General features: G+C 37.6%; 1 protein-coding gene and 1 non-coding gene across 5 annotated transcripts in view; one reads left to right on the top strand and one right to left on the bottom strand.

The window, feature by feature from the left end:
• Positions 1–512: 512 nt before the first annotated feature.
• CCAR1 (cell division cycle and apoptosis regulator 1) overlaps positions 513–27,498 on the bottom strand; it is a 63,767-nt gene continuing 36,781 nt past the window's right edge. For all 4 annotated transcript variants that reach the window (XM_040485213.1, XM_040485215.1, XM_040485214.1 and 1 more), the window contains 9 exons: positions 18,439–18,630; positions 14,478–14,717; positions 13,974–14,085; positions 6,019–6,101; positions 5,551–5,697; positions 4,402–4,522; positions 4,133–4,318; positions 1,934–2,139; positions 513–1,370 (listed from right to left, as the gene is read on the bottom strand). In XM_040485213.1, coding sequence (XP_040341147.1) covers positions 1,311–1,370; positions 1,934–2,139; positions 4,133–4,318; positions 4,402–4,522; positions 5,551–5,697; positions 6,019–6,101; positions 13,974–14,085; positions 14,478–14,717; positions 18,439–18,630 — 1,347 coding nt within the window. In that variant the 3' untranslated portion in view covers positions 513–1,310. The remainder of the gene's footprint in view (positions 1,371–1,933; positions 2,140–4,132; positions 4,319–4,401; positions 4,523–5,550; positions 5,698–6,018; positions 6,102–13,973; positions 14,086–14,477; positions 14,718–18,438; positions 18,631–27,498) is intronic.
• LOC121037586 (U6 spliceosomal RNA) lies at positions 24,290–24,395 on the top strand. Its single transcript, XR_005793862.1, has one exon. It is a non-coding gene; the product is annotated as a U6 spliceosomal RNA (small nuclear RNA).

Raw genomic sequence — 27,498 nt, 5'->3', positions numbered from 1 at the left:
CCAACATGGGGCTCAAACTCATCACCCTAAGATCAAGAGTCACATGCTCTAGTGACTGAGCAAGTCAGGCACCCCTAATCCTAGACTTCCTTTTTTCCCCCCAAGATTTTAAGTAATCTCTACGTCCAATGTGGGGCTCAAACTTACAACCATGAGATTTAAGAGTCACATGCTCTACCAACTGAGTCAGCAGGTACCCCTCCTCTATTTCTTTAGACCAGAGTTTCTCAACCTGCATACTGACGTTTTGGGCTAGATAATTCATTGCTGTTGGGGGGCTATCCTGTGCAATGGAGGATGTTTAGCATTTAACAACTAGATGCCAGTAGCATTCACCCAGTTGTGACAAGTAGAAGTGTTTCCAGACATTAATAAATGTCCTCTGGGACAGATGATAGGATATCCCCTGTTAAGAACCACTGCTTTACAGTATATCACATTTCCTATGCTTTTCACTCAACGGTTAATCAACTCTTATATATTCACTTAAATTCTGAAGGAAGTACACAGACTAATAAAAAAATTATTTTTAATTAAAGAAGGCTTAACTTAAGACATCATACTGACATCTACTGGCTTGGTACTAAACTGTACATTTGACATATACTGCATTTAAAAAAAAAAACCCTCAAAATTAAAATATAGGTGCTATTTTGGGAAAGTAGAACAATTAACTGAAAGTAGTAACATTAACATCAGTACTGTTCGTTTTTCGTAAGTCTAACATATAATAACAATGGTAACGGTCTATTATTTTCTTAATTTTTGATGTACTGTCTTTTGGATAATTGAATTTGTAATGAACGGCTTAGAGACTGATAATTAAAGGGATTTTTTTAAACAAGTAAAAAAGTATGGTTCAAAAACTTGCAAAAAATTAAGCAGCATGCTATTTTATGATTTATACTGAAATTTTAGAAGACTGAAAAATTTTTATAAAAACTTAATGGTAATTCTATAAATAAAATTACAATTTTCTAGATATTTTAATAAAAGACATTTGGTAATTAAATACTACTATCAATTAAATTGATGAACTTTATTGGGGTTAAAACTATAACAAAGTTCATCCTAAAACATTTTGCAATGCAAAATTATTTCACTCAAGGAGTGTTTAATATTTGAATGCCAGGAATTACAAGCAATTTTCAAAAGCAGAGACTCTTCACATTCATAAAACTTTATACATCATTTGAACTAACAGATATTTATACTACTAAAATCAAACATGCATCACTTTCAAACATTCTTGTATCATGATTTTATATATTACATTATTTAACACCGTTCCTCACTGCTACATGTATTTATCATACGCTTGCACCATTCTCCTTGGATTTCTGATCTTTATCTTCATTCTTCACGTTATCCTGCAACACAGTAGACAAACAGATTTTATTAGATTCTCTTAAATGTTACTTTAAACATTAGTAAACAGATACTCTAAATAGTCCATTTTACCATACATAAAAAACTGACTCAGGGGGCAACTATGAAAGAAAGCTCTCAATTCTACTATGCAGAATGATTTCTAGTATGTGAGAAAGCTATCTAAGTCCTAAGAAATTTAAAGTTCTTAGGAGTAAGAGCAGTATATTAGGAATATAGCAGTATAGTAGGAATTTTTACTCCTTGTTCTGAGTGACACTGAGGATATGGCAGATCTCTCAATTACTGAAATTATTTTGTAATGGCACTGAGTCACAGATTTGTCTTTTAGTGACAAAGCACACATAAACCACATTGACATTTCAATTAAGTTCTAGAAAAATAAATCTTTTGGAAATTGCTTGTAATTAATCTAACAAAGGACAGAATGATACCATTATTTAAGCCTAGAAAAACTACTAGGAGCTTAAGAACATTAAAATTTCCAAACACAAATTTAAAAGTTGAAATAAATTGAAAATACGAAAAGTACAAAACTGCTAACCTTCTTCAAAACAGTGTGGATTTCATCCATTACTGTAGATAAGTTTCTGATTGTCTTACTGAGTTGGTTTTCAAATTGCAAATTCATGTTTTCTGTAATCTTTAAGTTTTCTTGTAACTGACTAAAGTCCTTTTTAACTTCTCTGAGTTCACCAGAGAGGCTTTTGTTGGAATTCTCCAAATTTAATATGGTTTTTTCATCCTCATCTGTTTAAAAAAAAAAAAAAAAATCATCTTTCCCCTTTAACATCCCCAATTTAACTTAAAAAAACATTTTTTTTAATTTTATTTTTGAGAGAGACAGAGTGAGAGCGAGGGGAGGGGCAGAGAGAGGGGGAGACAATCTGAAGTAGGCTCCAGGCTCTGAGCAGTCAGCACAGAGCCCGACATGGGCTCAAACCCACAGATCATGACCTAAGCCAAAGTCATATGCTCAACCGACTGAGCCACCCAGGCGCCCCTCCCCCAAATGTAACTGTGAAGTTAAAAGTATAATGGGGCCCCTGGGTGGCTCAGTTAGTTGAGCATCTGACTCTTGATTTTGGGCTCAGTCATGCTCTCATGGTTTGTGAGTTTGAGACTCCTCCTTGGACTCTGCATTGACTGTGTGGAGCCTGCTTGGCATTCTGTCTGTCTGCCCCACCCCACTTGTTCTGTCTATCTCTCAAAAATAAATGAACTTAGGGGCACCTGGGTGGTTCAGTCCCATTAAGCGTTCAAGACTTGATCTCAGCTCGGGTCATGATCTCACAGGTTCATGAGTTCCAGCCCCACAATAGGCTACATGCTATCAGTGTGGAGCCTGCTTGGGATTCTCTATCTCCCTCTCTCTTTCTGTCCCTCCCCCACTCTCTCTCTCTCTTTCTCTCTCTCTCTCAGAATAAACTTAAATAAATAAATAAACTTAAAAAAAAAGTAGGGGTGCCTGAGTGGCTCAGTCAGATAAGTGGCAGACTCTTGATTTCAGCTCAGGTCATGATCTCATGGTTCCTTAGATCAAGCCCCACACTGGCCTCCACACTGACAGTGTGTGGAGCCTGCTTCTGATTCTCCGTCTTCCTTTTTCTGCCCCTACCCAGCTAGTGCTCTCTCTCAAAATAAGTAAACAAAACAAAACAGGGATTTAAGGAGGGGCACCTGGGTGGCTCAGTTGGTTAAGTGTCCAACTCTTGATTTCGGCTCAGGTCATAATCTTACAGTTCATGGTTCAAGCCATGAACTATCCATGTGGAACCTACTTGCGATTCTCTCCCCCATCGTTGTCTGCAGCCCCCTACCCCCTGCATTCTCCCCCTCTCTCTTAAAATAAAATAGATGATAGATGATAGATAGATAGATAGATAGATAGATAGATAGATAGATATGCCTGGGTGGCTCAGTTGGTTAAGCATTCAACTCTTGATTTCACCTAATGTCATGATCTCACTGTTAGTGAGATCAAGCCCCACATTAGGCTCCATGCTGACAGCATGGAGACTGCTTAGGATTCTCCCTGACCCTCCCCTGCTTGCATGTGCTCTCTCTCTCTCAAAATAAATAAACATTTAAATAAACAAACAAATAAATAAAAGATGCAACAGAATAGGGATGCCTGCCTGGCTCAGTTGGTGGGAAAGACAACCCTTAATCTTGGGGTTTTAAATTTAAGCTCCACGCTGTGTAGAGAAAGACTGTTTAAAAATAAAGTCTTAAGGGTTAAGGGGCACCTGGGAGGTTCAGCTGGGTTAAGCATCCAATGATTCTGTCTCCCTCTCTCTCTCTCTGCCCCTCCCCTGCTTGTGCTGTCTCTCAAAAACAAATAAACATTAAAAAAAAATAAAAAATAAAGTCTCTCCAGGCTCTGAGCTGTCAGCACAGAGCCTGATGTGGAGCTTGAACTCAAGAACTGCAAGATCATGACCTGAGCTGAAATCGGACACTTAACCAAGTGAGCCACCCAGGCGTCCCAAAAATAAAGTCTTAAAAGATTCAACAGAACGATAAAGGAATCTAAGAATGCACATGAAAAATCAAAGATTCTTCTACAGCTAAGCAATGCTGTAGTTTTTATTGAAGTGGTCAAAAGTAAGTTACATTATGTGCCTACTCTACAAGGCAAAGGATGGATATGCAGGTGTATGTAAGTATGTATACATATGAGTACACACATAAATCCCAACAGGGTGTTAAAAGTACCAAAATACCCAATGCTGTTCCTTACCCGTTTTTTCTTCTAGCAATTGCAGCTTCTGTTCTACTTCAGCTCTTACTTTTTCACTTTTTTCCAATTTTTGCAAGAGGCTTCCTACATCTACCATTGCACCATTGTACACGATAAGACCAACATTTTCTTCCACATCCTTTGGTTCCTGTTTTACTGTTGGTGTTGGAAGTAACAACCTGTTTCCTATAAAAATTTTTTTTTATCATTATTTTTTCTTTAATAACATAATTATAAAATGACATAATCGTAAAATAATACACTCAAACCTAGCATATCTTCCTGCAATGCTTCAGACTCTTCATGGTTTTCTTCATCTTTTGAAGTGTCTGTTAATTTCCGGTAAAAGCAAGATTCACGGAGTACTACTTTATTCAGAAGTTTCTTTACCTGTTATTCAAGCAAGTAAACAAGTTAAAAAGAATATGTTTTTGATTTCCTTAATTGTGTTATTTTCACATATGAGGAACATCAATGGCATTTGTGTTCTTAGTACCTCTCCATTTGAAACACTTCTGCTTTTTTTATAACTGTCTTCCCCATAAACCTAAAATTCAAATAATCTTTTGAAAAAAATTTGTTAAAAAAGAAAAAGTATAACACTGATAGAAACACTAACACATATATTAAGGTATATGTACAAAGATATGACAGCATATAGCCTGTAATTCTAAAACATGGAAACCGCCTAACAACAGAGACTACTTAAAGGAAATTATAGTACATCTATGTTACACGATGCTATGCAATCATAAAAAGAAAAAAGTGGGGTAATTGTGTGTGCCTGGGTGGCTCAGTCAGCTGAGTGTCAGACTTCTGAGTCTGGCTCAGGTCATGATCCCAGGGTCTTGGGATCATGACCTGTGTTGGTCTCTGCACTGAGCATGGAGCCTGCTTATGATATTCTCTCTCCATACCCCCAACCCCCTGCTCACACACACTCTTTAAAAAAAAACAAAAACAAAAACAAAGTGGGTCTCTATTTTCGTGGCAGAATGGCCACTATACATTGTTAAACGAAAAAAGCTGTCCAGGGGCACCTGGCTGGCTCAGCTGGTAGATCATGGAACTCTTGACCTCAGGTTGTAAGCTCAAACCCATGGTGGGTGCAGAGGTTAGTTAAAATCTTGAAGAGAAGAGAAGAGAAGAGAAGAGAAGAGAAGAGAAGAGAAGAGAAGAGAAGAGAAGAGAAGAGAAAAGCTGTCTATCAATAACGTATAAAATGGTTTCATGTGTTGTATCTGTGTACACACAGATCATATGTACATGTATACGAGTTGCTTACAAAAAGATCCAGAGAACTATATATGAGGCCAGAGGTGTAGAAAAAGCTTTTTTTTACTTCACACATTTCAATATTTCTTGACTGTTATTACTTAAAATGGCTTTTCATTTTAAATATTCACAAGACAGATTACCTGAGCCCGAGAAAGATGTAGTCCAAGAGTATAAAGTATTTCTTCCAAATCCTTTTCAAGAAGGTAACCACAATGGCTTTGATCAAAATAAACAAATGCCATTAACAAATCCCTGTTAATTGTGATCATCTGAGTCTTTTCTTTTTCCTAAAGAAAATGCAGAAGATAACAGTGAAAAGTAAGAAACTGAGAGTGTGTCTATATAATAGCCAAAATCTGAAGAGACCTTTGTCTCATGTTAGAAGTTAAAATGAGTTGATCTGGTTTATGTGTATGGGAGAAAGGAATAAGACATACCAGTTTACCTGACATAAACATAAATACCAAAATACAACTGGCTGAATTTTGCTCCAAGTGGTAATATATACATATACAAGGATGAATAAACTTCATGTGTTATGCTTAAGTTTGGATTATGTGAGTAATGGAAATTATTATATTATAAAGAACACAGTATCCAATAAATACCTTATCTTTAGAGGGTCTCTCCTTGCAGTACCTGTTGACATCTCTTTTGTCATCTCGTTTGTTTATTTCTTCCTCATCCCTATCTATAAAATCAGAACAACAGCAAAATACTCATTAATACAGATATTTCCAACTATTACAGAGGCCAAAGATAGTTTTCTATTACTTACTTTCAAAAGACATAAGGGCAAAAAAAATTATATGAATAAAAATGGTTTGGAATTCATAGGAAAGAATTATGAAGAAAAATGGGTGCCTGGCTAGCTCAGTCAGTGGAGTACGTGACTCTTGATCTCAGGGTTGTAAGTTTAAGCCCCATGTTGGGTGTAGAAATTACCTAAAACATTAAAAGAAAAAAAAACTATAAAGAATAAGAAGAAGAAATGTATAAAGAGGCTAGAAGGAGGAAAAATTTAACTTTATTAAATCAATTAACTTTGTTCCATAAAAATTTGGAGGACATAGTTCAAAAAATGAATGTTTTATATATAAAATTAGAAATTATAAATTTAAACAAAGCGAAATATATTTTCTAAGAACTAAAAGGAAAGATATTCAACACAATAAAACTAACTGCAAACAGATTATTGCAAAATAAAACGTGAGCATCTGAGATGTTAAGATAATTTTAGAAGACCTAACAGTATTAATATCCAGAATTTGCTGACATTTACATATCTATTCCACAGTAAAAGATGGGAACTTGGATAAATCATTCTTTTTATTTTCAAAGATTTCTTTTTTTAATTTTTAATTTTTTAGAGAGAGAGAGAGAGCGAGCGAGCATGAGCTGGGGAGAGGGGCAGAGGAAGAGTGACAATCTCAAGCAGGCTCCATGACCAGCACAGAGCCTGATGCGGGGTTCATGACCTGAAAGGAAATCAAGCTGGATGCTCAATGGACTGAGCCACCTGGGCACTCATTCCATTTTAATTTTTTTAAAAAGATTTTATTTTTAAAAATCTCCATACCCAACTATGGGGTCTGAAACCACAGTCCCAAGATCAAGAGTCACATGCTTCATCAACTTAGGCAGCCAGGTGCCCCTGAATTGCACACTCTTTAAAAAAACTTTATTTATTTATTTTTAAATGATCTCTACACTCAACCTGGGGCTCAAACTCATGACCCCAAGATCAAGAGTTGCATGCTCATGACTGAACCAGCCAGGCACCCGAACTGTACTCCAAATTTTAAATGAAGGAATTACATAGTATGTGAGTTATATCTCAACAAAGCCATTATTGTAAAACATAAATAGGCAAAAGGTCTAAAACTGGACTGTGGTGATGGTTTCAAAAAAAGTTACTAAGAATGATTAAATTGCACATTTAAAAAAAAAACAATTTTTAACATTTATTTATTTTTGAGACAGAGAGAGACAGAGCATGAGCAGGGGAAAGGCAGAGAGAGAGGGAGACACAGAATCTGAAACAGGCTCCAGGCTCTGAGCTGTCAGCCCAGAGCCCGACGCAGGACTCGAACCCACAAACCGCGAGATCACGACCTGAGCCGAAGTCGGACGCTTAACCAACTGAGCCACCCAGGGGCCCCTAAATTGCACATTTAGAATGAGTTTTGTAGTATGTATTAGCACCTCAACAAACTGTTTAAAAACAAATGTGTCCTTACGGGGCGCCTGGGTGGCGCAGTCGGTTAAGCGTCCGACTTCAGCCAGGTCACGATCTCGCGGTCCGGGAGTTCGAGCCCCGCGTCGGGCTCTGGGCTGATGGCTCAGAGCCTGGAGCCTGTTTCCGATTGTGTGTCTCCCTCTCTCTCTGCCCCTCCCCCGTTCATGCTCTGTCTCTCTCTGTCCCAAAAATAAATAAACGTTGAAAAAAAAAAAAAAAAGTTTAAAAACAAATGTGTCCTTGGAACCATACTATAGTACAGAGCAGTTCAGCTGCTTTATTAGGTTTATTACTTTATAGGGTAAACTAATTTACTGCTAAGAGCTTCAGTTTCCTCCATCATAAAATACAGAAAATACCCTCTGAGTAGAACTATAATTACAAATAATTTTTATCAAGAGTATATCATATACTACACAAATGTTAAATTCCCTTCCTTAATATTTTATAGACATGATCCACCTTATTTGAGTATTTAACTTGAAAGCTGTCACTTTGAAAACTTTGACTCTCCTGGAACTTAGATTTTTAAAAATAACTTTAAAGAGGGGCACCTGAGTGGCTCAGTGGGTTGTGTCCGACTCTGGCTGTTCATGATCTTACAGTTCATGAGTTTGAGCCCCACATCAGGCTTGCTGCTGTCAGGTGAGAGCCCACTTTGGATCCTCTGTCCCCCCCTCTCTGCTTCCCCACTGGCTCCATCACAAAAATAAACATAAAAAAAGAGTTGGGACACTTAACCAACAGAGCAAGCCAGGCACCACAGTGTGTTGGTATTTTAAAGGACACAGTTGACAGATACCATCAAATTTCTGTCCAGAAAAAGTGCAACAATTTAAACTGACCCCAAGAGTGATGATACAACTCTTCTCTTTACCCTGGTTAATATGACCTTTTATTAAAAACTTAATTTCATCAAATTGATAGGAAAAAATAGATCTTATTGTTATATGCTGATTACTAAGATTTAACACCATTTTAGACATTAAATGACATTGGATTTTCATTTTTAAAAAAATTACCAATTCTACTTTACCACTGGAAAAAGAGTAGTCTCCCAATAGGTTACTTGATAGGTTAATGAAATATAGTATAAGGGAAAAAAACCTGATATCATAAACAAGCAGCAATTGGAAATACAAAGAAAACCAAAAAAGAACGATAATCCCATCACCCTATTTGGCTTTGCAGTTAATGATATTCATTCAACAAATATCTACTAGAGACTATTTGGGTGTTGAGACTATTCCAGGAACTTGAAATAAACATCAGAAAAGAGGAGACAAAAACTGCTCGTCTATTTTTTTTTTAAGATTTTATTTAAAAAATTTTTGAAGATTTTTTTAAAAGTTTATTTTATTTTTAAAGATTTATTTTTGAGAGTGTGTGTGAGTGGGGGAGGGGCAGAGAGAGGGGAAGGACAGATGATCTGAAGCGGGCTCCCTGCTGACAAGAGACTGATGTGGGGCTTGAAACCACAAACCATGAGACCATGACCTGAGCCAAAGTTGGATGCTCAACAGACTGAGCCATCTAGGCACCCCTAAAGTTTATTTATTTTGAGAGAGAGAGCACACACACGCACACAGCGAAGGGGCAGAGAGAGAACTCTAAACAGGCTCCGTGCTGTCAGTGCAGCACCCAGCGTGGGACTCAAACCCATAAACTGTGAGATCATGACGTGAGCCGAAATTAAGAGTCAGATGCTTAACTAACATAGCCACCCAAGGTCCCCTTTTAATATTTTATATTTAAAAATTTTTTCAATGTTTATCTCTGAGAGAGAGAGCACGAGTGAGCGCTAGAGGGGGAGGGACAGAAAGGGAGGGAGACAGAATCCAAAGCAGCCTCTGTGCTATCCACATAAACCCCAACATAGGGCTCGAACTCCCAAACTGTGAGATCATGACCTGAGCAGAAGTTGGGATGCTGAACCAACTGAGCCACCCAGGACCCCCTTAAGATTTTACTTTTAAGTAATCTCTACAACCAACATGGGGCTCAAACTCACAACACGCTCTACCAACTAAGCCTGCCAGGCATGACAACACTGTTTTTTGTATGTATGTATTTGTTTTTTAAAATTTTTTTTTTTTTTTTTTGAGAGAGAGAGAGCAAACAATCCAGTGGGGATGGGCAGAGGCAGAGAGGGGGAAAGAGGATGTGAGGTGGGCTCTGTGCTGACAGCATCGAGCCCAATGTAGTGCTCGAACTCACCAACTGTGAGATCACGGCCTGGGCCAAAGTTGGACCCTCAACTAAGACACTCAGGTGCCCCTATATGTATGTATTTTTAAGTAAGCTCCTTGCTCACCTGAAGCCCAATGCAGGGCTTAAACTCACAACCCTAAGATCAAAACATGAGTTGAGATTGAGAGTCAGACACTTAACCAACTAAGCCACCCAGGCAGCCCCTTAACAATTTTATTCTTTTTTTCTTTTTAACGTTTATTTTTGAGAGAGAGAGAGAGAGAGAGAGCACGCACGCATGCAGCGGGGTAGGCACAGAGAGAGAGGGAGACACAGAATCCAAAGCAGGCTCCAGGCTCTGAGCAGTCAGCCCAGAGCCCGACGCAGGGCTTGAATCCACAAACCGTGAGATCGTGACCTGAGCCCAAATTGGACGCTTAACCGACTGAGCCACCCAGGTGCCCCAACAATTTTATTCTTAAGTAATCTCTATACCCAATGTGGGTCTCAAACCCACAAGCCTGAGATCAAGGGTTGCATGCTCTACCGAATGAGCCAGCCAGGTGCCAAAAAAACCTCCCTCTTTTCCTTACTAAGAGCTCATGTGTATTCAACTAGGAAAAAGACAGTAAGTAAAATAAGTAATTAGTGTTAAGAAAATAGGTTTAAAGTTCTATAAGTAGAACAGAATAAGGAAGGATGAGGAATGTGTACTGGTGGGGAGGACTACATTTTTTTTTAATTTTTTTTTTTCAACGTTTATTTATTTTTGGGACAGAGAGAGACAGAGCATGAACAGGGGAAGGGCAGAGAGAGGAAGACACAGAATCGGAAACAGGCTCCAGGCTCTGAGCCATCAGCCCAGAGCCTGACGCGGGGCTCGAACTCACGGACCGCGAGATCGTGACCTGGCTGAAGTCGGATGCTTAACCGACTGCGCCACCCAGGCGCCCCTACATTTTTTTTTAAAGAGGGCTGAATGTAGAGTAGGCCTTACTGAGAAAGTGATAGCTGAACAAAGACCACAAATGTGAAGGAGTCAGGAAGGCAGATCTCTGGGAAAGAGTGTGCACATAGAAGGAACTGCCAATGCAAAGGTCCTAATATGGGGGCATACACAATGGGTTCAAGAAACAGGATCCATTAGGTGCAATGTGCAAGTAGAAAGAGTGGTAAGAGATGAAATTACAGACTTGATGTGGTAGAGCCTTAGACAGATGTCACTGTAAACACTTTGGCTTTTAACATGGAGTGAAATGGAGACCCACTGAAGGAGTCTGAAAACAAATGAGAAAAAATAAATGAAATGCCTTAAATTTTACAAAGGTAATTCTGTCAATTGTGTTGAGAAGAGACTTTATTTTTTTTTACTTTTTAAAATTTTTTTAAATGTTTATTTATTTTTGAGAGAGAGAGCAAGCAAGGAAAGGGCAGAGAGAGAGGGAGACACAATCTGAAGCAGGCTCCAGGCTCTGAGCTGTCAGCACAGAGTCTGACATGGGGCTTGAACTCACGAACTATGAGACCATGACCTGGGCCGAAGTTGGACACTCAACTGACTGAACCACCCAGGCGCCCCGAGAAGAGACTTTAAAGGAGAAGTGAGCAGGCCAGGAAACCAGACAGGAAGATATTTATTTATTTAAATCTTTATTTATTTTGAGAGTGAGTGAGCGAGCAGGGGGTGGGGAGAGGCAGAGAGAGGGAGAGAGAGAATCCCAAGCAGGCTCCATGCCACCAGCGCAAAGCCTGACTCGGGCTCAATCCCACAACCCATGAGATGATGACCTGAGCTGAAATCAAGAGTTGAAAGCTTAAGCAACTGAGCCACCCAGATGTCCCCAGATAGGAGATTTTTAAAAATAAACTATGCAAGGGGCAGCTAGGTGGCTCAGTCAGTTAAACATCCAACTCTTGATTTTGCCTCAGGTCCTGATCCCAAGGTTCATGAGATAAAGCCCCATGTGGGACTCTGCACTGACAGCATGGAGCCTGCTTGGGATTCTGTCTCTCTCCCTGTCTCTGCCTCTCCCCTGCTTGTGCTCTCGCTCTCTCAAAAAAAACAAAACAAACAAACAAAAAACAAACACTTGGGGCATCTGGGTGGCTCAGTCAGTTAAGCGTCTGGTTATGATCTCACAGTTTGTGGGTTTGAGGCCTGCGTTGGGCTATGTGCTGACAGCTGTGGTGTGCTTCAGATTCTGTGTCTCCCTCTTTCTGTGCCCCTCCCTTGCTTGCTCTCTCTCTCTCAAAAATGAATAAACATTAAAAAAATAAAAATAAATAAAAATAAACTAGGCAAGAGAAACATCACTTGGATTAAGGTTAGATTAGTGGAGCTGGTAAGATATGGTCTGCTTCTGGATTTTTTTTTTTTTTTTTAATGTTTATTCACTTTTTGAGAGAGACAGGTTGCGAGCAGAGCAGGGGCAGAGAGAGAGGGAGACACAGAATCCGAAGCAGGCTCCAGGCTCTGAGCTGTCAGCACAGAGCCCAACGCGGGGCTCGAACTCACAAACTGCAAGATCATGACCTGAGTTGAAGTCAGATGCTCAACTGACTGAGCCACCCAGGCACCCCTGGATGTTTTTAAGATAGAGAAAATATGACTTCCAGATAGGATGGAAATGGTATATGACAAAAAAGAGGAGTTTAGGAGGATTCCTAAATTTTAGCTTGAGCAATTTAAAGGATGAAGTTGCCATCAAATTAGTGTAATAAGGCTGAGGGTGGAAGGTTTTTTGTTTTCTTTTTGGTAAAGGGGGAAAGCAGGAATTCAGTTTTAGATAGGTTTATTTTGAAATGTCAGATAACTTAATGGAGATACCAAGTAGGCAGCTGATAGGGAAATATGGGAGAGAGGTCTGAACTAAGACATACCTTTGAGAACAGTCAGTATATAACAGTACTTTATATATAGTATATATATATAAACAGTATATAACAGACAGTACTTTAAGCTACGAGAATGGATGAGAAAACCACCAAGGTAATTATATACTAGAATAAAGAAGACAAATAAGGATTGAGAGCCAGAACATTCTGACAAAGACAAAATAATGAGAAAACAGTTTAGTGATTTAATTAAAGCAGTGATAGGACCATACTGGAGAACGGGGCAGGGAGGTGGGGGGAACCAGGACAATAAAAAAGGGCTAAATTGGACAAAGCAGGTTATAGAAGATAAATGAAGCAATACTGCTATTGAGATTATTAGGACAATTAAGACTAGATATTAGGTGGTTAAAGTGGAATATGATGTTATTGTTAATTTTCTTAGGTGGGATTATAGAGTTATGGTTAAGAGAATATCTTTTCTTAGGAAAGTTGAAGAATTCCTACTTTCAAATGGATCAGAAACACACAGAAGACAAAATATTCACAAATGAACGAATTGTTGGATATGGAGTGTTTGATGCACTATACTCTCAGCTTCTTTTATGTTCAAATATTTTCATTAACGCAAAGAAAAGTAAAATGCTGTGGTAGCAAGAAAAGGTAGAGGCAAACCAAAAAAGACCTTAAATAGTAATAATCCTCAGAAAATATATATTATAAAAAATCTCTATCCTAAAAAAGGATCTTTAGGGGCACCTGGGTGGCTCAGTTGGCTAAGCATCCAACTTCGGCTCAGGTAATGATCTCACAGTTCTTGAGTTTAGCCCGCTTCGGGTAATATATGTGCAGCATTCCCAGGCAGTCCTAAGTGTCCTACAGAAAAACCCTGGGTTGAACATAAAGGGGGTCTGGGTGGTGTTAACAGAAGGGAAGGCAGAGCTGGTGCAACTGGCCATGGAGAAAGCTGACTTGGCTTGTGTAGCACAGAGAAGACAGCTGGTTTATTCCATGACAGCTTGTCCTAAGCAGAAAGTGCCTTTCAGGATCTATTTTTGGAGGTTTGTTACATATGTCTGGTTCTCAATTCCAACAGTTTAGTAAGATCTAAATAAAATGCTAGATTTTACTTAAAAAAATTCCTCTCATCTATTAATAATATAAACAGGTTTTTACTAAAAAATATTTTACTGTTTCTAACAAAGAAAAAATACTAAAATTCTAGATTGTGATTACACAAAGTCAACAAACAAAAAATATAGTTCATCCACAGGAGAGATAAAGAAATTTGGACCATACCATCTTCTTCATCCTCAGCTTCTTCTGCTTCCATTGGATCATACTCATCCTGATTATTATCTTCTTCAGTTTCATCATCATCTTTAGAATCATCTTTTCTTTTATCTTCTTTCTATAATTTAAAATGTCTTAAAATTAAACAAGATATCTGACCAAACGTTAAACGACTGAAACCAAAAATCATTAAATTCATTAATTTACTTGAAAAAGATACTATAAAATCTTAACAATGCACTTTAAAAGTAAACTACCATTCAAATATATGTAAATAAACCACTATGCTATACACCTTAAATTATAAAAAAGAAATAAACTATCAGAAACAAGATCTAGATGTTTATAGAGGCTTAATTCAAAGAATTAAATTTCTAATAATACAGTAAAATCCTTTAGTTTGGCCTTTACATTTCACTATCATGATGAAATTCATCATCATTTTTATACTCTAGAAGACTAAATGAAAACTTCTAAATCAGGTTGGTGGCCATGGAAATAATTACAGACCTTCCTTTCATCTCTATCTTCTTTTTTATCCTTATCATCGCCTGATTTTCTCCGCTTGGGTTTTGGTTCATCAGTTTCATCATCTCTATCTTCTTTTTTATCTTTTCTCTCATCTTTTTTGCTTTTCTTCTCCTTTTCTTTTTTGTCCTCTTTCTCAGGAAGAGATAATAATGATTTGTATATTCTGACACCAAAATCTCTTTGAAGCATTTCATTGAAAAGTTCTGCAAACAATGAAACCTATAAAAAGATACCAAGAGTAACGCAACGTTAATAAAAATACTGAATACATCCAGCACAGTTATTTATCAAATAATGACTTGCCACATCTAACAATTAACATTCACTAATAACAGAGTTGTAATAATTGGTGTCAATGATGTTGAAGATTCTCAAAAGACTCAAAAACTCTTATGAATACTATATAGTGTACTTTTGGCCAAATTTAGAAAAAATAGTAAAACTGTACCACAAAAAATTTGAAAATGAGTAGAAAAAAAGGGTTTCTACACAGCAATTCATCTTCATGATTAACGAATTTTATTCATTTACTCAGCCAGGTTTTCTGAAATGCCTACTATATAACATGGAGTGTTTTAGGCACTGGTGATATAGCATTAATGAAAGCAGACAAAAATCTTGACTCTAATGAGCTAATAATCAAGTGGGGAAAAGTAAAAGATAACCAAACCAACATCAAATGTTTAAGCAGGATAAACACAGAGAGAGTAACAAAATGTAATATAGTCAGAGAAGGCCTCTCTGAAAAGTGAGCTGAAGGTGGCAAGGGAATGGGCCATATAAATATCTATAAAAGCATTTCAGAAGAGGGAGACCAATTCAGAATTCTGAGTAGGGAGTATGCATTATTATTATGCAAGTGTCCATGTATACCGACATACTCATGAACCTAAAATTATATAATGAATTTTCTACATAAAGATTTCTAAGGAAGGGGCATCTGGCTGACTCAGTCGGTAGAGCACACAACTCTTGATCTCGGGCTTGTGAATTTGAGCCCTCCACCAGGTGCAGAGATTACTTAAAAATATTAAAGAAAGAAAAATTCTAAGGCTAATTGTTTCTAATAGATTGAAAGGGTCCAGGACTTGAAATGGTTGACCACAGCTCTAAAATATGTATTCTTGGGGGGCGCCTGGGGGGCTCAGTGGGTTGAGTGTCTGACTTTGGCTCAGGTCAAGATCTTGAGCTCCATGCATACAAGCTCCAAACTGGGCTTGCTGCTGTCAGAGCAGAGCCCACTTCAGATCCTCTGTTCCCCTCTCTCTGCCCCTCCCCTGCTTGCCCTCTCCCGCTCTCAAAAATAAATAAACTGAAAAAAATAAATAAATAAAATAAAATACATAATCTTGGGGTGGCTGGGTGGCTCAATAAGTTAAACACCTGACTCTTGATCTTGGCTCAGGCCATGATGTCATAATTCATGAAATCAAGCCCCACATGCAGCTCTGCAATGACACTGCAGAGCCTGCTTGGGATTCTCTCTCCTCTCTCACAAAATAAATAGACTTAAACACATACATACATAATCTTATACAATGTGTTCAGTATAGTTGACTATTTTTCTGATCATAAAGGATAATATAATGTATTAAAATTGATCTTATAGTCTATTTTAATTCATACCCAGTCTTTACACATTTTAAGAAAACAGAAATCTATTATCTGTAAAATGACCACTAAGATGTTGAAAACTCCACTTTCTCTTAACCATTAGTGTAAATAAATAAGAAAAATAGCAAGAGGCATATCTTTTCCTAAGCCTTCTCTTTTCTATTACCTAGAGACAAAAAATAGTAATTTAAAGGCGTTAAATAAGAAGCCTAGACCAGTAACTAGAAGAATAGAATTAATTTTTTAAAGTTTATTTATTTATTTACGTAATCTCTACACCCAATGTGGGGCTCGAACCCACAACCCTGAGATCAAGAGTTACATGCTCTTCCGAAGGAGCCAGTCAGGCACTACCTAGAAGAGCAGAATTGAAACTGAAAGAGATAAGCCTAGAATTAATATTAAATCAAAGATTTATAATTTTATGATAAATGCTTTTTCTTATAGAATTTTTAAAGATTTTATTACCATTTAAAAAATTTTTTTTAATGTTTACTCATTTTTGAGAGAGACAAAGCATTAACGGGGGAGGGGCAGAGAGAGAGGGAAACACAGGATCCAAAACAGGCTCTAGGCTCTCTGAACTGTCAGCACAGAGCCTGACATGGGACTTGATCTGACGAACCATAAATCATGACCTGAGCTGAAGTCGAATGCCCAACCGACTGAGCCACCCAGGCACCCCATTATTAGCATTTTTTTAAGTAACCTCTATACCCAACACGGGGCTCAAACTTACAACCCTGAGATCAACAGTACCATGATCCATCAAATAAGCCAGCTAGGTGTCCCTCTTACAGAATATTTTTTAAAAATTCATGTACCAAAATGACATCTGCATTCTAAACAGATTAAAAGGAAATTAACCCAGAAGATATGTTAGGTGAGGAGGAAACAAAGAAAGGATCATTTTACTAATGAAGGGCTATTTCACAAATTGCTTTGTTTCCAATGGAATAGCATTAGTTTGAGATCCATGGACACCATCAGTCAGATTTACATTATATATTGTATAAACAATATATAATACCAAAGACTAATTTTTTCATTTACTTATTCAAATTACTACTAAGAGTTATATTACTATCAAGAGTTATATTTATGGCAACTAGTAATAAAAATAAAATCATATAGCCATAATATTTAAAAACATTTGGGGCGCCTGGGTGGCGCAGTCAGTTAAGCGTCCGACTTCAGCCAGGTCACGATCTCGCGGTCCGTGAGTTCGAGCCCCGCGTCGGGCTCTGGGCTGATGGCTCAGAGCCTGGAGCCTGCTTCCCATTCTGTGTCTCCCTCTCTCTCTGCCCCCAAAATAAATAAACGTTGAAAAAAAAAATTAAAAAAAAAAAATAAAAAATAAAAACATTTAAAAACACTATAATATTTAAAAACAGTATTTAAAAACACTAAAAATTATAAATATTTTACTATTTGTAACCTGTCTTATATCACAACCAATAAGCGTGGACTTCGTGTTTTATAATTGCCTCAGTAATTCTCTGTGTTTGTAAATGTCTCTAGTCTTAAGTAATTCATTTTCATCTTGTGGACAAGGATATCTTAGGTCAATTAAGTATGACTGACTTTTCCAATATAATTTATAAAATAAAACAAAAACAAAAAGACCAATGTGAAATGTGTTAAGATACAATAATTGAATACAATTATAATTTTTCACAGGCTATTAAGAAATTAACATTTTTAAATATTTTACATTGTTTTACTTAAAGAATGAAGCTATCACTTCTTTAGGGATAAAAATCTTCAATTACTTTGAAAAATAAATATGTTGTAAATCTGCAGTACAATAATGGTAAAAAAGAAATAGATTCATATTGAAAAATAAATATCAATTATTTTTTATCTTATACCTCAGTTACAAGCAAAATTTTAAATCCTATTAAATGAGATTTTAATTATAGAGTAAATAAAGCATTACTTCATTCTAAAGGAAGCAATTAGACATAATGTATCATGTGTCCCCTGTAAGTCTGATAAAAGAACACACCACTACTTATGAAGTAGTTTTTTAAAAAAATAATTAAATCAGAATCTGATTAAAACTTCAGATCTATCTATCAATTCACAAGAAATACAGAGGCCACAGGAACATTTAAACAATCCTACAGGAATGCAATCAACAAAAAGGAGTCATTTAGAAAAATCAGCTGCTGTCTCCACCCCCACCAAAGAATAAAATTGCAAGGAAAAAACAAAAACCCAAAAACATAATCCATGAAAAAGGCCATCAAAGAAATTTAAGATATATTAACCAATCAAAACGTGTGTACCTTATTTAGATCCCAATTCAAACTTAAAACATTACCTCGAATGAATGTTCCTTATTATCCTCTAATCTGTAGTCCAAAAGTACACTCAAGGACATAATGCTACAGTCAAACTTGCCACTTTTTGCAGCCCAGTTTGGATGTACTATGATGGCTGGTTCATCCGGCAAAATGTATCTTCTTTCCCGACGCTGGCGTTCCATTTCTTCTTGACGTTTTCTTTCTTCTTCCTACATATTTGAAATTTTAAGTGCTGGTTATATCTCCACATACTATATATATATATATATATATGTATATATATATATATATATATATATATATATATATATATATATACATATATATATATATATATATAAAACGCACATCATGGAAAGAAAAAGGGCAAAATTCCCATGACTCCTTATGGTGATTATGCCAAACATAGGGCTGGAAGAAAGTTCAAATTTACTAAAGACAGCAGTTTTTATGGCTCCTACTTTTCTTCCTTTTCAGTTTCTCAGCATAAGAAATTGTCTTCTAAGGGGACTGGGGGGACACCTTTATTAACATTATATAAATCAGGGTATTTGGTAAATAGTGATGGTAGCATAGCTTCTGGATCTTCTTGAATCCCCACATTAAAAAAGAATAATCTATATACCAAAACCAACATCCAAGTACACTCACAACAAAACAAGGTGAAATGGTATCCCCATAAACCCCAGTATACAAGTGGGTAGAAAAAAGTCACAAGAGCCAAAAGACCTATATGTTACTGGCATTTGTATAGAGAGAAAGCAAAAGGAAACAATGGAGTTGTATGATGGATCTAAGAACAGGAAAACTAGGGAGGAGGAGTTAAGATAGAAGAGTAGGGAGACCCCGAGGCTTGTCTTGTACCTTGAACACAGCTAGATAAATAATAAATAATTGTGAACACCCAAGAAATCTGAGGAGAGAGCAACAATGCACAACTAGACATGAAAAAAACACCACGTCATGAAAGTTCAGCTGAGGATCTAAATCCTCAGAACCAAGGGAAACCCCAAGATGGAGATGTCCTTGCCAAATACCAAAAGAAGGAACGTAGGAGAGCCAGCCCACAAGACAAGCCAGATGATGGGCACACATCTTTGACACTGGCCTCATCTAACGCATAGGAGCACATGTGGGACCTTGGTAGGATCTCCCACCTTTGGTTTCAAATCCCTGACCTCTGTTTTTCTACTTAAAAAAACATAAAAAACAAAAACAAAAACACCACATTAGGATATATACTTATTTTCCCACTGACTTTGTTTTCTAAGTGAAATCTAAAAGTCAATAAAATGTGTGGCTTTCCTCATCCTCCATTAATGATTAAAACTGTCCATTTAAAAACTGCACAAAGACAATGTAGTCCTAAATAGCAATCCAGCTTTAATTGTAGGGCACTGAATCACCTTGCAAACAAATTACAGTCACTATGATTTAACAATAGATACTGTACTGGGTATTGCTGGGATTTTTTTGGCAAACTTGTAACAAACCAGAGAATAAAATTTAACTCTTAATCATCATGTAGAAAAACACAATAAAGAAACCTAAAATATCTTAAAACAAACAAGAAAACCACAAAAGAGTCAATAGGTATTCACTGGAAAGTGAGCAGGTCAATTTCATAAAAGCAGCTGAAACTAGGCAACATTTTACTCCCAACGATAGTGAGTACAAGGAGCCGGTGTTTAGCCGGTGATCTAAAAGTGCCTAGAACATTCTAGGTCTATGAACTTACAAGGCTGATTTACCACGGCATCTTTACAGCATAGTGCCTTACACTGAGGAGGTTATTTCTGGAAGTAGAATCATTAGAATAGGGAGCAGGATAGCGACAACAGACACATGGGAGGAGAAGGTCCTGATAAACAGTGATAGAAGGGCAACAGAGATTGAAATCTCAGAAAGCAAGCTATCATATATTTTGAGAAAATAAGAAAATAACACAATACAGAGCTCAATGAAATTTAAAAAAGCTATCTCGGAGTACCTGGGTGGCTCAGTTGGTTAAGAATCTAACTTTGGCTCAGGTCATGATATCATGGTTCATAAGATCGAGCCCTGCATTGCTTCAGATTCTCCATCTCCCCCTCTCTCTGCCCTTCCTCCCCTTATACATGTGTTTTCGCACTTTCTCAAATATAAACATTAAAAAAAAAAGAAGCTGTCTTAAGCAATCTCTTCTAATATAATGTTAGGCAAACTAAATTCACCTAAAAATGAGCAACAGAAAGTATTGAGGTCAAGTCCTATACAAAGTTACTATTTAAAAAAAAAGAGAACAAGGAGAACTATATCCCTACAGACAATGAAAGTGGGCCAGAAAAACAGTCATAGATAAAAATCTTAACTTACTATTTTACTATTTTAAAGTGTGCTAAAAGAGATTGAGAAAATCTCACAAACTATGAAAGAACAACATAAAGAATTTTTTTTTTTTAATTTTTTTTTTCAACGTTTATTTATTTTTGCGACAGAGAGAGACAGAGCATGAACAGGGGAGGGGCAGAGAGAGAGAGGGAGACACAGAATCGGAAACAGGCTCCAGGCTCCGAGCCATCAGCCCAGAGCCTGACGTGGGGCTCGAACTCACGGACAGCGAGATCGTGACCTGGCTGAAGTCGGACGCTTAACCGACTGCGCCACCCAGGCGCCCCAAGAATTTTAAAAGTAAAAATAAGGTGAAAGGGGTGCCCGGGTGGCTCAGTCAGTTAAGTGTCCGACTTCAGCTCAGATCGTATCTCCCAGTTCTTGAGTTTGAGCCCGCGTCAGGCTCTGTGCTGACAGCTCGGAGTCTAGATCCTGCTTCTGATTCTGTGTCTCTCTCTCTCTCTACCCCTCCCCTGCTCACCGTCTGTCCCTCTCTGTCTCTCAAAATATATAAACATTAAAAAGATTAAAAAAAATTTTTTAAGTAAAAATAAGGTGATAAAATACAGGAAATAATTACAAAGAAAAAATCGATTCAGAAATTTAAAATAAACTAGAAGGAATACAAAAGCAAATAAACTCAAGAGCCACTGCCTTAAGCAAACAGAAGACAATGGGAAAAAAAAATTTTTTTTAATTTTTTTTTTCAACGTTTATTTATTTTTGGGGGGGCAGAGAGAGACAGAGCATGAACGGGGGAGGGGCAGAGAGAGAGGGAGACACAGAATCGGAAACAGGCTCCAGGCTCTGAGCCATCAGCCCAGAGCCCGACGCGGGGCTCGAACTCCCGGACCGCGAGATCGTGACCTGGCTGAAGTCGGACGCTTAACCGACTGCGCCACCCAGGCGCCTGGGAAAAAATTTTAAAACAAGAAATGAAGAGGAAAAGGATCCAAGCAAGAGATAGAAGCTGAAAAGGCAAAAAAATACTGAATATGAGATAACAGGATTCTTATAAGAAAACAATAGGGAATAGACCAAATACAAAACAACTTTACTTAAGAAAATGTGACTGTTGATGACAATTTTATTCCCAAGAGCCAAGAGATGAAAACAACAAGTGTCCACCAGAGATGAATGGATAAACAAAATACAATATACACATGAAATGGAGTATTATTCAGCCTTAAAAAGAAATGAAGTTCTGATATATACTAGGACATGAACTTTGAAAACATTACATTAAGAGAACCAGACACAAAAGAGCAAATACTGTATGATTCTACTTACATGAGGGATCTAGCACAGACAAATTTGGAGACAGAAAGCAGAACACAGGTTACTAGGGTAGAGAGGAAGACGGGTATGGGGACTTAATTGTTTAATGAGAGTTACCATTTGGGATAATAATAAAGTTCTGGATGCATAAAATAGGGATAGTTCCACAACACTGTGCATGTACTTAATGCCACTGAATTGTACAGTAAAAATAGTATAATGGTGATTTTTATTAACGTATATTTTACTAAAAAAAATTTTTGTTAAAGAGAAATTTTGCTGAGAAAAAAAAAAATCTGAAATCACATGGCGAAAGAGCACACCATGGGTCTAAAGATAGTAACTCAGAATGACCAGTATCAAAATACCATTCTAAAAAAATGAGAAAATCGGTGCATCTAGGCAAAATAGCAAGTGATCATATCAGAAAGTAAATTGCCTTATCATCAATTTTTGACAGCAAAACTCTACATGTCATAGAAAAGAGTTTATTAAAAACATTCAGGGGCGCCTGGGTGGCGCAGTCGGTTAAGCATCCGACTTCAGCCAGGTCACGATCTCGCGGTCCGTGAGTTCGAGCCCCGCGTCAGGCTCTGGGCTGGTGGCTCAGAGCCTGGAGCCTGTTTCCGATTCTGTGTCTCCCTCTCTCTCTGCCCCTCCCCCATTCATGCTCTGTCTCTCTCTGTCCCAAAAATAAATAAACGTTGGAAAAAGAAAAAAAAAAAAAAAAGAAAAAAAAATAATAATAAAAAAATAAAAACATTCAAAAGAATATAAATGTGAATCAAAGATTTTATAATCACCAAAACTGACTTTAAAAAATTATTTATTTTTTAATTTACATCTAAGTTAGCATATAGTGCAACAATGATTTAAGGAGTAGATCCCTTAATGCCCCTTACCCATTTAGCCCATCCCCCCCGCTACAAACCCTCCAGCAACCCTGTTTGTTCTCCACATTTAAGAGTCTCTTATGTTTTGTCCCCCTCCCTGTTGTTATATTCTTTTTGCTTCTTTGCTGTTTTATATCTTAAATTTCTCATGAGTGAAGGCATATATTTGTCTAATTTCACTTAGCATAATACCCTCTAGTTCCATCCACGTAGCTGCAAATGGAAGACTTCATTCTTTCTGATTGCCAAGTAATACTCCAGTGTGTGTGTGTGTGTGTGTGTGTGTGTGTGTGTGTGTGTGTGTGTGTGCGCGCGCGCGCGCTTAACATACCAATTGCTGGGTTGTAGGGTAGTTCTATTTTTAATTTTTTGAGGAACCTCCATACTGTTTTCCAAGGTGTCTGCACCAGTTTGCATTCCCAAAAACTGACTTTTAAGTATAGTCAAACTGTTACCAACATACAAGAACCTAAATATTGCTACCATGAGCTCTGAAGAATCTCCTAGAGATGACCTTCAGAGACAATGACAAAAGCACTAGTGGTGAGCGTTAGATATAGAACTGTAGAACCAAGACTAAAGGAGGATTAAAAGAGTACAATATGTAATGCTACATGCTAGCCCAATGTATTTATAGTACAACATAAAAACAACAGGGAGAAAATAAGGATAGGAAAAGCAAAAATAACTTTATAAACAAATTTCAGCAGTAACATTAGTGGTATATCATCAGTACTGTATTAGTGCTGTGTATCTGTATATATATATTCCCACCCACTGGCCAAAAAAAGACAATTTGAGCTTCAATAAGGATAAGAATTGCAAAGAACTGAAGCCCATCAAATACATTTAAATCTATAAATTCACAATGTTTAATAAACAAATTTTTTAATGTTTATTTTTGAGAGACAGAGTATGAGCAGGGCAGGGGTAGAGGGAGAGGGAAACACAGAATCCAACAGCTGCACTGTCACCACAGAGCCCGATGCAGGGCTCCAACCCTCGAACCTTGAGATCATGACCTGAGCCGAAATCAGACGCTTAACCAACTGAGCCACCCAGGCACCCATGTTTAATTTTTTAAATGTTGTTTATTTTTTAAAAGAGAGAGCGAGCGTGAGTGGGGGAGAGTCAGAGGGAGAGAAAATCCAAATCAGGCCCCGAGCTGCCAGTGCAGAGACCAATGTGGGGCTTGAACTCACAAACTGAGATCAATGACCTGAGCCGAAGGTCGGATACTTAACCAACTGAGCCACCCAGGTGCCTCAATAAATTCATAATGATGTTAAAAAACAAATGGGTAACCATCATAAAACAAAGGAAAACAGTGCTTGCTTCAGCAGCACATATACTAAAATTAGAACGATACAAAAAAGATTGTCTATGGCCCCTGCACAAAGATTGTTCATATGCAAAAAGTGTTCTATATTAAAAAAAAAAACAAAAACAATCAAGAATTAATCCTGCCTTGGGGCGCTTGGGTGGCTCAGTTGGTTGAGCGTCCATGAGTGTCCAACTTCGGCTAAGGTCGTGGTCTCACAGCTCGTGAGTTTGAGCCCCATGTCGGGCTCTGTGCTGACAGCTCCGAGCCTGGAGCCTGCTTCAGATTCTGTGTCTCCCTCTCTCTCTGCCCCTAATCCACTCGCATTCTGTCTCTGTCTCTCTCAAAAAATAAACATTAAAAAAATTTTTTTAAAAGAATTGATCCTGCCTTCTTCTATATGAATTTAACAAGAGAGAAAACTATACCACCAGGTAACCAAATAGGAGATGAGGGAAATATGTAACAACAAAATGGTACGAATTATAATATCACTATTTTCCAACCCCAATGGCTGCTAACATCAAAAAGTGAAAACCAGCTCTTCTTTGCCTTCTCTTTCTAGTCTTTCTGTCCTGAACAATTCAGTTCTAAAGCAACTCCTCCAACAAAGCAGGTGTCTATACAGAGGATGGAGGCTGGCAGACAAGCCCACCAGTCAACAGGTACTGACACAAATGGAGCAAGAACATCCAGAGACACAATACAGGGTAGGGAATCGGATCAAAGTAAAGAGAGTATCCAGATAGCAGAGGGAATGCAACAAACAACTGAGCAAGTAAGCAAATATATTAAGTACAGTGGAAGCTACATTTCTCATTATTGGAAAAGGGAGTTAGGTATGCAGAAAGGAGGAAACTGAAGTGAACTCTGGTGTTGGGAGTACAACTGGAGATACTAGCATAAACTCATGACTTTCAATACATACACTGTAACAAATATAGATACAAATACATATATGTAGGTATATATAAGTATAAATTAATATATATCTGTACCATAGCTCTATTGACTAACAGGGGTCATGAGAAGCACAATGATACGAGTATGTCTTGGCTTCTAAATTATCATCACCTTCACTAAAAAGTATGAGGGCTTTTTATAGTTCTATCTTAAGAAAGTATACACACACATATTTCCTTGGGAAATGGCTAATTCCAAAGCCAGGGCAGGGAGTGTACACAGTGAGATGGCAACACTGTTTTGGGCTCCAAAATAAGTTAAGTCCTCAAAATATAACGAGGACATGTGAAAGGACACAGAAGCCAACTCAAAAGGGCTCCTACTATCCAAGTGATATATTTTCATTATCAAGATAAATATTATCATTGAATGAAATAAGAAATCACAACTCTCTTAAGAACAAGGTAGTTCAACATAACAAAAAACCATTATCACATCTAAGAAATTTAACACTGCTTGAAAATTATCTAATATCATACCCATATCCATAATCAAATGTCTCCAATTATCCACAAACTATTCTTCACGGCATTTTTTTTTCCTATTCGGGGTCCAGTCAAGTTTCATTCAATACATCCAGTTATCATGTGTTGCTAACCTCTTTTAATGTAAATTGTTTATTTTTATTTAAAGTTTATTTATTTGAGAGACAAAGTGGGGGGGGGGGAACAGAGAGACAGGGAGAGTGAGAATCCCAAGGAGCCTCCACAGTGCCAAACCAGAGCCCAACATGGGGCTTGAACTTTCAAAACCACGATATCATGACCTGAGCTGAAACCAAGAGTTGGATGCTTAACAAACTGAGGTGCCCCCAATGTAAATCATTTCTTTTTGTCTCTCATGACATAGACATTTCAGAAGTTCAGATAAGCTGCTTTGTGTAACTTTTTACATTCTAAATCTGACTATTCTCTCACAATTAGATTAAGGTAAAAACATTTTGGGCAGGAATACTTCATAAATAATTATGTATAATCCAGAATGCATCACATTAGGAAATACATACTGTTGGTCTGTCCAATTACTGGCATTCTGACATGCTTCTTCTATTGCTCTCTTTCAAATTCAGAAAACAATGGCAGGCTTGTGCATCTAGGAGTTATTGTAAGGGCATAAGATGCAATGCAATCAAACACACAGCCGTAGAAGCAGCAAAATTCTGGGATAAGCACTTCACTCGAACTCAATCTCTGAACTTAATGGCTCTGTCAATCAAATTCTCTCTAAAACACAGGGATAATTTTTTAGTTTACTTTTATTTTTGAAAGAGATACAGAGAGCAAGTGGGGGGAGGGGCAGGGAGAGAGGGAGACAGAATCCCAAGCAGGCTCCAAGCTATCAGTGCAGAGACCAACGTGGGGATCGAACTCACAAGCAGTGAGATCACGACCTGAGCTAAAATCAAGTGTTGGATGTTTGACTGAGCCACAAAGGTACCCCTGAATAATTTTTTAAGTAAACTCTATGGCCAACGTGGGGCTCAAACCCATGACCCCAAGGATCAAGAGTCGCATGCTCTGCTGACTGAGCCAGCCAGGCACCCCAAACATATGAATAATTTAGCATTCATTTTTAAAAGGGAAGATGAAAAATACATGATTTGGAAATAACTCAAATTTCTCTCGAGTAGAAAACAAACTGTGATACATTGATACTATGGGATATTATGGGATATTATTAAGCAATACAAAATAACAAATTAGTAATATATACAACAAAATGGGCAAATCTCTAATGCATTTTGCTAAGTTGAAGAGGTCAGACTGTAAATGTTATATATAATTCCATTTACATGAAATACTGGAATAGACAAAACTACAGGAAACAGATCAGTGGCTCCCAGAGGCTGGTGTGAGAAGCAGAAGGAGCACATGGAGAGAAGAAAATGCTTACGTAAGGGTAGAGATTTTTAGAGGGTGACAGACCTGTTTTATGTCTTAGTTGTTGTCATGGTTATATAACTATATTGCATTTGTCAAACTGTTCACCAAAAGCGTTGAATTTTACAGTTATGTAGTTGTATTTTTTTTTTTTAATAAATGTTTATTTAGTTTGAGAGAGAGTGTGCACGCAGGCAAGCTTAGGGAAGGGGCAGAGAGAGAAGGAGAGAGAGAGAGAGAGAGAGAGAGAGAGAGAGAGAGAGAGAGAATCCCAAGCAGGCTCTGCGCTGTCAGTGCAGAGCCTGACTTGGGGCTCTATCTCAGGAACCATGAGATCATCACCTGAGCCACAATCAAGAGTCAGACACTTAA

Source organism: Herpailurus yagouaroundi, unplaced genomic scaffold (genome assembly GCF_014898765.1).
Source record: "Herpailurus yagouaroundi ecotype Mexico unplaced genomic scaffold, PumYag 163, whole genome shotgun sequence".
NCBI classification, from domain to species: Eukaryota; Metazoa; Chordata; class Mammalia; order Carnivora; family Felidae; genus Herpailurus; species Herpailurus yagouaroundi.
This window is presented reverse-complemented; position numbering and strand designations above follow the sequence as displayed.